Source organism: Brassica oleracea, chromosome C4, assembly GCF_000695525.1.
Source record: "Brassica oleracea var. oleracea cultivar TO1000 chromosome C4, BOL, whole genome shotgun sequence".
Classification (NCBI taxonomy): domain Eukaryota; kingdom Viridiplantae; phylum Streptophyta; class Magnoliopsida; order Brassicales; family Brassicaceae; genus Brassica; species Brassica oleracea.
In genome coordinates, this window is record NC_027751.1 from 1,703,617 (window position 1) to 1,712,524 (window position 8,908).

Genomic DNA, 8,908 nt, shown 5'->3' on the forward strand with positions numbered 1-8,908 from the left:
GGGATGTAGGAAACGAACCCCGTTAACAAATTTTGTGTATTTTACTTTCTGCACTTGTTTTTCGTCGCCTCATCTGCACTAACAATTGGTATCAGAGCGGGTCACCTAAGTTACTGGTGAGATCATAAGGGTGAGGACAGAAACTGGTTCAGGAAGAAGGACAAGAGTTTCAAGTAGATCTTGAGGATTGATGGAGAGAGCTAAGTTGCCTTTCAAGAAGCATTTTTCATGGAATGGACGAAACAAATCTGTTATGGGGTTCATGGTTGATGATAACATGAAGGAGAAAGAAAGAAGAGGAAGATTTTGTGATTCTCCAAAGGTTCTACAGTGCAATGAATGCAAAGGTTTTGGGCATGTAGCTGATGAGTGTGCAAATCTGCAGAATCAGAAGAAAAAGACAGTCACCAAGAGTGATTCTAAAAGTGAATCTGATTATGGTGAGGAGCTAAAGAGTATTGTGGCGTTCACAACCTTTATGTCTGGTTCTAAGACGAAATTTGCAGTGGGATATGCTTCAGCGTATGTGTCAGGGTCTTCATGTGGAGGTGATGATGATGCTGGAAGTGATGATGAAGGTGGAACCTTTGATCTTGCTGGGAATTATGAAAAGCTGTATGAGCATTGGCTCAAGCTGGTTGAGACGAATTCAGATTTGGCTAAGGAGAAAGCCAAGCTAGAAGCTCAAGTTGCTGAAGCTCTTAAGTATGCTTCAGAGAAAGAAGAAGAAGCACGACAGGCTGGTGCTCAACTTGCAGAGACTCAGAAGAATTTCAAGTTGCTGAATAATGGGACGAATCAGCTAGATCATCTTCTCAGTATTGGGCAAAGTGATAGATGTGGCCTTGGATATCAAGGAGAATGTTTGAAAGCTGAAGGTGTTTTTGTACCAGCAGGTAAAACTAAGGATGTAGCTACGTCTGATACAAAGCCTGAGGTTAAGAGGTTTGCTGGGAATGCAACATATAGGAAGACTGCAGTGAAGCCTGTAACTGATGTGAAGAATGTGACGGCTACGCGTACTGCTACAGCAACTGCTACAGCGACTACTCCAGAGAGAGTTTCTGGATTGAAGAGTGGATCTCAACAAAGGTTTCGGCCTGTTTGTCATCACTGTGGTGTTGTTGGACACATTAGGTCAAGCTGTTTCAAATTATTGAGGGAGAAGAATCAGATGGAGCAAGCTTATGGTATGAGATATCATGGACCTATATGTTATTCTTGTGGAGTTCAAGGGCATATGCGGCGTGATTGTGTCAAGTCTGTTCAAGGAGCTAATCATGGAGGATTTGGGCTCAGGAATACGTGGTCTAGGAGATTTGATCACTATGGAGATGGTGGAATGGGATTTCCTCCTTACTTTAGAGGATATGGATCTTCATATTAGTTTTTGACCATGATGTGACTCATAGGGGGAGATTGAAGATGTGGTTTTCTATCCAAAGGTGATGAGTTCACATGCATAGTCAAAAAGGGGGAGATTGAAGATGTATATTATGTATCAGTTCGTGAAGTACTACAGGAGGTAGTACATGTGTGTGTCATGAAGATGGGCTTGGTTGGAGTTCGTGTTGTGTGATGTCTGTGGGCTTGTTAAGCTTGGAGAAGAAGTAATATGTGTATTGGAAGATTTACATTAAGTGTTAAGGATATTACTTGAAGAGGAAAAGGCAAGAGATTTATTCCTTGTGAGAAAAAGGAAAATTGTTTAAGTTGCTTTTGGAAGAACTTGGAGAGCAAGTTCTGGTTATGTATACATGGAAGACGTGCCTCTATGAAGAGAGTAGTCTCTGGAAAAAGAAAAAGTCGAGAGATCATTGTTTTGTGCTTGTGTGATCAAGCATTTGGTGTCACTGCACTGCGCTAGGTGCTGACGTAGTTGGTGAAGTACTTCTGATGAGTTGGAAGATTGAAGTCTAGATTCAGAGGGAGTTTAGCTCGGGGTCGGGAAGATTCTGATAAATAAAAGTCTAGGCTCTAGGGTGAGTTTTAGCTTAGGATTGGGATATTCCTAAAGGATTCTTGTAATAGAAAAGATTGGTGTAAGACTTTCTTGCTCTATTGAATTCGAAAAGAGAAAAACTTGTGTCTTGTTTATTTCTGCATTTTACTCTGGCCTCACTGCATTAACAATACGATTACTTTTGTAACAATCAAAATTTTGATGAATTTACATTCTCGTGTGTGATACTAAAAGGCATATACAATCACTCGTTTTCATGTCCTCATAGCAACGTAGCAAATTTTTATTTGTTTGATTCAAATTTGTAACTATATTTGTATAAGTACGCACCCTACTCTAATGAAAATACCAGTAATCATAAAAGTAAAACACGGGCTGTTTATTATTCGTGTAAAATACCAAGAATCAAATCAATCTGCAGGTAGAGAACCGAATTAATATGAAACATCCAACCACATAAGTCAAAACGTGGCTCTGATAATGGCGCAGTCGTGCTCCGAACCCACATATTCACCAGCTGAGAAAGCTGTATTTCACAAGTGAGACCAATCAAAATAAAATCCATTCTTGTTTGACAAAAAATACTAATATTTTCCAGTAAAAGAAGTTAAAAACGGATGGGAAAGAGTGGGAAGGCCATGGAGAAGCGTGTCGGCCGGATCGATACGGTCCTTCTGTTGGTTTTACTTCTATTATTACTACCGAACTCAAGTAACCAAACCGGTACAGAACTCTATTGATATTAATCTAATTTATGATTGACCAGAAAAAATTGATTTGTCAGGTTTTGACGAGATGATTGGATGAATTTTTCTACAACTATTCTATCTTGTACGAACTATTTCTCGATGGTATATCCACCTCATGCGCACGAGTGAGAGTTTATTTATTTCTTCCCAATTATTTTTGTTTTGAATATTGCTATTTCTCTTTTTTTTTAACACAAAATATTGCTATTTCTCTCTTTGCTTAATTTAGGGGTAAAAGATAGTGAGGAAAATAAGAGAAAAAAGAATGACAACACAGAAGAGCACTGACAGTCGTATGATAAGGAAGTGGTTCGATCTGACGTTTGACTTGTCTTTTCATTCGCTCTCTTCTTTTCATTTACATTTTCCTCTCTTTTTTCATCAGTCCATCCCCTTGCATCAAAATGTATTTTTTCTATACATGAAAATAGTTTTAAGGTTCAACAATTATTTTCTTACCTTTTAACATTTGCATTATCTTCTTTTTACAGCTATTTTATTTAATAGATTTTAATTTTATATTTCACTAGTCAATAGTTATTATTTTATCCAAATAAAATAAAGATAGTTTCCATTTATAAAGAATAAAAATAAATAATTTAATCTATATTAAAATAGTTGATCCTAATAATTAAGATGATGTGAAAAGGTTAAAAAATTAAAAAGGCATGTGGGGTTAGTGATCCCAATTTTATTTACATCATCAAATTTCATTATTTAATATACTCATTATCATTCAAACATCAATTCTTTTTTGAAACATCAATTCTTTTATTCAACATTTTCCTTGTAACTAGTCTTAGGTGAATCATAGTATTCAATAAGTGGTCTACTACTAGCTATCAGTAGTGTTTTATAAAGGAAATAAGATGTTGTTATATAGTAATATAGTATGTACTTACTTTAATCTTTAAACAGAATGATTACAGATTTAAAGTGTGTGATTTTTTATCAACTCATAGCTAGTATAATCTGTGCAAATGTAAGAGAGTTTGGAAACTAGTTATCTCGAAACCTAATTTAACTGTGTTTTTGAATCAGCCCTAATGCTTATTTTCTCAAAACCCTAGCATCACTATTGCATCTTAGTTTTGGTTTAAAAAGGCTTTACAGAAATGTCTTTAAATTTTGTATTTCCAACAAAATAAAACCTAATAGCTCAATTTGTTTGAACAAAAAAGCATCTCGTTATGTAACATTCTTAATTTTCACTTTATTTTACAAAATATATAGTATAAAGATTGAGACATCAGCCCTATCTCAAGTTTACTTTAGGTGAGAATGAATAATTATTTTTTGCTTTTCAGTTATATTCTTATATATATACCATTCACATACGCACATTTCCAAACTAGAGTTGCACACTTTTCGGGCTTTATGAAACTTAGAGGCAAGAGCAACTTTATAGGTAAGACCATCCACAACAGGATATGTTAAAGGAATCTTTAGCTCAAATCCTTAGGTTTGTTTTAATAAAATATTATTAATTATCCTAATTGAATTAAGGATTGGTCCTTCGAGAAGGATATTAAGGATCAAGTCCTTGTGTACGTGTCACCGCTTGAGTGGGTCGGTCTCAGTTTAGGGTTTGGCTTGGATAAAAAAAAGAAAATCATTCTCGGCCGAAGGAGAAAAAAAAAAGAGCTCTCGAGAGAAAGGCGACATCGCGGCGATCTCTCTCCCTCGGCTTGACCAAGGTAAATCCAAGCCTTAAAGTTGTAGATTTCTCGATTAAGATCAGTTTCCATCTTGTTTGTTGTCTAAAAAGGGCTGGGTTATGTAGTTTCGATCGATTTGGGAAAAGTTTTGAAATTAGGGTTTCAAAACTATTTGGGGAAAAATCGATTTCTGGATTCTTTGCTTTTGTAGATATGGTTTCGAAACAATTTTGGTTTCAATCGGAAGCAAATCTTCTCTTTATTTCTTATACGGTTAGAAATTCCATTTTTTGTTTCAATTGATTAACGGTTTCAAAACCTTTTATTTTTTGAATCGAAACCTGTTCTTATTGATTTGTCATTTTTAATGTTTGCAATCGATTACAACGAGATTGTGTTATCTTAGGTTTATTTGTGTTCGATTTCAATCTGTTCTTATTGATTTGTCATATTTGTTCTTATAAAAAATGATAATATTGGTTCAAGCAGAGATGGGCTCGGATTAACGAGCAAGTATCGAAGTTTGTTGGATGCTATGATGCGGCTCTTCGGGAGCAGAGAAGTGGTCAAAATGATGATGATGTGATGAAAGCTGCCTTAGACTTATTCTTCAATAATAACGAGTACAAGTTCACCCTGGATCACTGTTGGAGGGAGTTGAGACATGACCAGAAATGGTGCTCCATGTTTCAGGGTAAGGACAGTGGTAAGGAGAAGCGCAAAGTGGTGGATGTTGATAGAGAAGAAGAGGCTGTAGGAGAACCAGAGGGTAGACCTCTCGGACTGAAGGCTGCGAAAGCTGCTCTTAAGAAGAAGAAGAGTGGCAGAGAACATGAGTTGTCAAAGTTACAAAGCGTTTTAGAACTCAAAGAAAAACTGTCTAGGCAAAAGCTTCTTGATCGTTTATTAGCGAAAAAGGAGCCTCTCTCTGAGATGGAAACAACTCTAAAACTCAAACTAATGTCTGAATTGATTTGATGTTTATCTGTTCGGTTTAAGGTATTACTGTTGTTTTGAGTACTAATTTCTTTAAAACTAAACTAACTCTTCTCTTGATTCTCCTTGTTTCAGGTTAAGGCTGAAGTTGTCACGGGTGCATTGAAGCTTGGGAAAGTCACGGGTGCATTAGAAGTAGGGAAAGTCACGGGTGCATTAGGAGTACTGAAAGTCACGGGTTCATCTCTTTCAGTTTATGTAGTATAAGTAGTTCTCGTTTGGTCTTTAGCTATGTATCACCTTCTCTTTGTTTCCTCTTCATCAAAACTTGACTTATGTTCTTGTGTTTTCTCGGAGATGTTGTAAGATGTTGCTACCATGATCTTCTAAAGATCACAAAACCTGACTGATCTTTTGTAATATTTGCGTGTAAGAAGTTCTTCTCTTGATTCTCTTTGTATCAATATTAAGACTTGCTAGAATGTTATTGTAAAAAGGATGTTCTCTTGATTTGAACTCAACACTTGGTAGAATATTAAGACTTGCTATAATGTTATAGTAAAAAGGATATTAAGACTTCACAATATTAAGACTTCTCTTGCTTCCGATTGAAACCAAACGAATACACACATAATTTTAAGCGTAGGACTATTGATTATGTTAACATAAATTTGGAATTAAAATTTTGAACTTATACATAAAAATAACTTATACATAATTTGAGATTATACATAAAAATTAACTTATACAAAAAAAACTTAGACATTATTTTCTCAAGCAGGATGTCATCATCTTCATCCGATGAATTGAAAGAAAGATTAGACGAAGTTTTCGACGATATCTGCAAAGATACATTCAACGACATTCTCGAGGCCCAAACCAATAAGCAAAGGAAACGTGCTTATATAGAACGAAACCGTGAAGCAGGACACAACCGTTTATGGAATGACTACTTCACCGAAAATCCGACATATGAGGCACATTTTTTCAGACGCAGTTTCCGTATAAACAAGGAATTATTCATGCGTATTGTCTATGGCCTCTCACAGAACGTTCCATTCTTTCAACAAAGAAGATATGCTATCGGGAGGCTTGGTCTTTCTCCAGGTACCTTAAACGATATTAATGTCCTTGATCGGTCTCCTATTTTTGATGACATTATAGAAGGTCGAGCTCCAAGGTTAGAGTACGTGGTCAACGGACACAAGTATAAGTTCGCTTACTACCTCACAGACGGTATATATCCAAAATGGTCAACATTTATCCAATCTATCACACTTCCTCAAGTTCCTAAAGCAAACTTATTTGCTAAAGTTCAAGAAGCAGCCCGAAAAGATGTGGAGCAAGCCTTTGGAGCATTGCAAGCTCGATTTGCGATTGTCAAAAACCCGGCTCTTACATGGGACAAAGAAAAGATAGCAAAAATTATGCGAGCATGTATCATACTACACAATATGATAGTCGAAAATGAACGCAATGGATATGCTCGTATCGACATATCGGAATTTGAAGAAGGAAAATCACCAGAAGTTCACAGGTGGAAACCGAAACCGACAGGCCTACAAATCTCAATAACATATTTGTCAATCAAAATCAGAAAGATCTTCAGGATAGGCGTATACATGAACAATTGAAAAAAGATTTAATTGAGAATATTTGGAACAAATTTGGTGATGAAGATTAATAATTATTGTATCTTTGAGTTTAATTATTGTATCTTTTTTTTCCATCATGCAATAAATTAAAAATAAATTTCAATTTTTTTAAAAAAATATTTTTTTATTCCTAAAGACTCCTAATTAAGGATCACCATTGGACACATTATTTTGACTAGAGTCTTTAACTATTCAAAAAAAAAAATTATTAAACTAATCCTAAGGACTCCTCCCACAAATCCACCATTGTGGATTCTCTAAGAACTATGAAAAGCAAAAATTATTATTTTAAGATTATTTAATTTTCTATGTAATTTAAACACCTTTAGAAAGATTTAAAACACTGAAAATAACATGTTTCATTTGATTATTTTATTATGAAATACTCCATTAGATAATACTAATAGAGTTGCTATGGTATAGTTTTTTTTTTTTTTTTTTTCTTTTTTTTGATAATCCAGGGTTTCCCCACTTACGTTGATCATTTCCCTGGGTCCGGTTAGGCAGCGGTCCACTTCACCCGGGAGGGCTTTACCTAGACTCGGGACAAGGCCCAACACCCAGTACCGCATTTGATGACAGGATGGGCAGTTCCCCTCCGCCTGGCATCGAACCCGGGAACATGACAATTGGCCCCCAAGACCCTTACCAAACGAGCTACCACATCCCGTCTGGTATAGTTTTGCTGTTTTCTTATTATTATTAAATTTACATTTAAAAAATACTGTTACAAATCACTAAATCATAAATCTGTTCGCATATTATTTATAGACTTTTTTTTTGGGTAAACTATTATTTATAGACTTGATAATCATGACGGTTATTTCTTTGTACACAGCTAAACATACAATTAAAGATTGTTTTAAATTATCTACAATATGTTGATGCATGCGGATGCTTACGCAAAACATGTAACAAAAGTTTATGATCAGTGTGCATGTTTATTATTCTCTACAATAATAACTAATACAAACAACTTTGACAAGAAAAATAATTAATTCGTAAACCCTTTCTCAAAAAAAAAAGAAATTAATTCGAACATCTTTTTATCAACAATGGAATGGTACTTTCCTTAAAAAAAAAAACAATGGAATGGTACCGACAACATCTTTTTATCCCCCACTTCTTTTCTTCTTCTCTCTCTTTTCTTATCGCAAGAAATTCTTTTCTGTCATTTACAATAACAAAAAATGATTTTCTGTAGATGGCTTACTTTTTGTTTTTCATTTCCCGACAGCTCTATTTTTTTATTAGATATACAAGATTGTAGATTTTTTTTTTAAAATGCCACCTAAACGCTTAAATATTAAATAATTAAGATCGATAAATGGAGAAACAGAGATCATTATATTTCGAAACCACTTAATAATTAAGATGTCTCACTTGGTTTTTTTCTTCTTCTTTAATTATTTTATTGGAAACACTAACAATTATATTATTCGTTTTCCCCACAAATTTGAAAGCAACTCCTCCCGTTTAATTTTATTTATCGTTCAAATTTTTTTACACAGATTAAAAAAATCATTAAATTTCATCTTTTACTCATAATTATACATTATTCTATTTGATTATATTAATTATCGAGCTAAAAATAAAAATACAATTGGAAAACTATCAATTAAATGCATGAAAAGATAAAACAACACTTAAAATAAAAAAAAATTTAAATTTTAAAACAACAATTAATCCGAAACGGATGGAGTTTGATTTAAGAGGAGACAAGGGGGGGTGATTGGTTGGGTTTTATCTCTCTACTTTAGCTTTATTTACTTTTAAATCACTAAACTTTATCAATTATGTTGTAGCTTTATTTTTAATAGTTAAAACTTAAATCAAGTTTCTATAAACTTTTACCAATCATGCTTTAGTTTATTTTTAAAGCTACAGCAAAAAACACTAAAGCAAAAAAAAAAAAATTAAAGTATTTTAGGTAAAAAACCTAAAGCT

The 8,908-nt window shown here is 34.3% G+C and overlaps 2 protein-coding genes across 2 annotated transcripts; both read left to right on the forward strand.

Annotated features, from left to right (window-relative positions):
- The first annotated feature begins 190 nt into the window (after positions 1-190).
- Positions 191-1,387, forward strand: LOC106337816. Its single transcript, XM_013776930.1, has one exon. The coding sequence runs from the start codon at positions 191-193 to the stop codon at positions 1,385-1,387; it is 1,197 nt and encodes a 398-aa protein (XP_013632384.1).
- A 4,701-nt stretch (positions 1,388-6,088) lies between these two features.
- Positions 6,089-6,940, forward strand: LOC106337817. The gene has a single exon (XM_013776931.1). The coding sequence runs from the start codon at positions 6,089-6,091 to the stop codon at positions 6,938-6,940; it is 852 nt and encodes a 283-aa protein (XP_013632385.1).
- Positions 6,941-8,908: the final 1,968 nt, after the last annotated feature.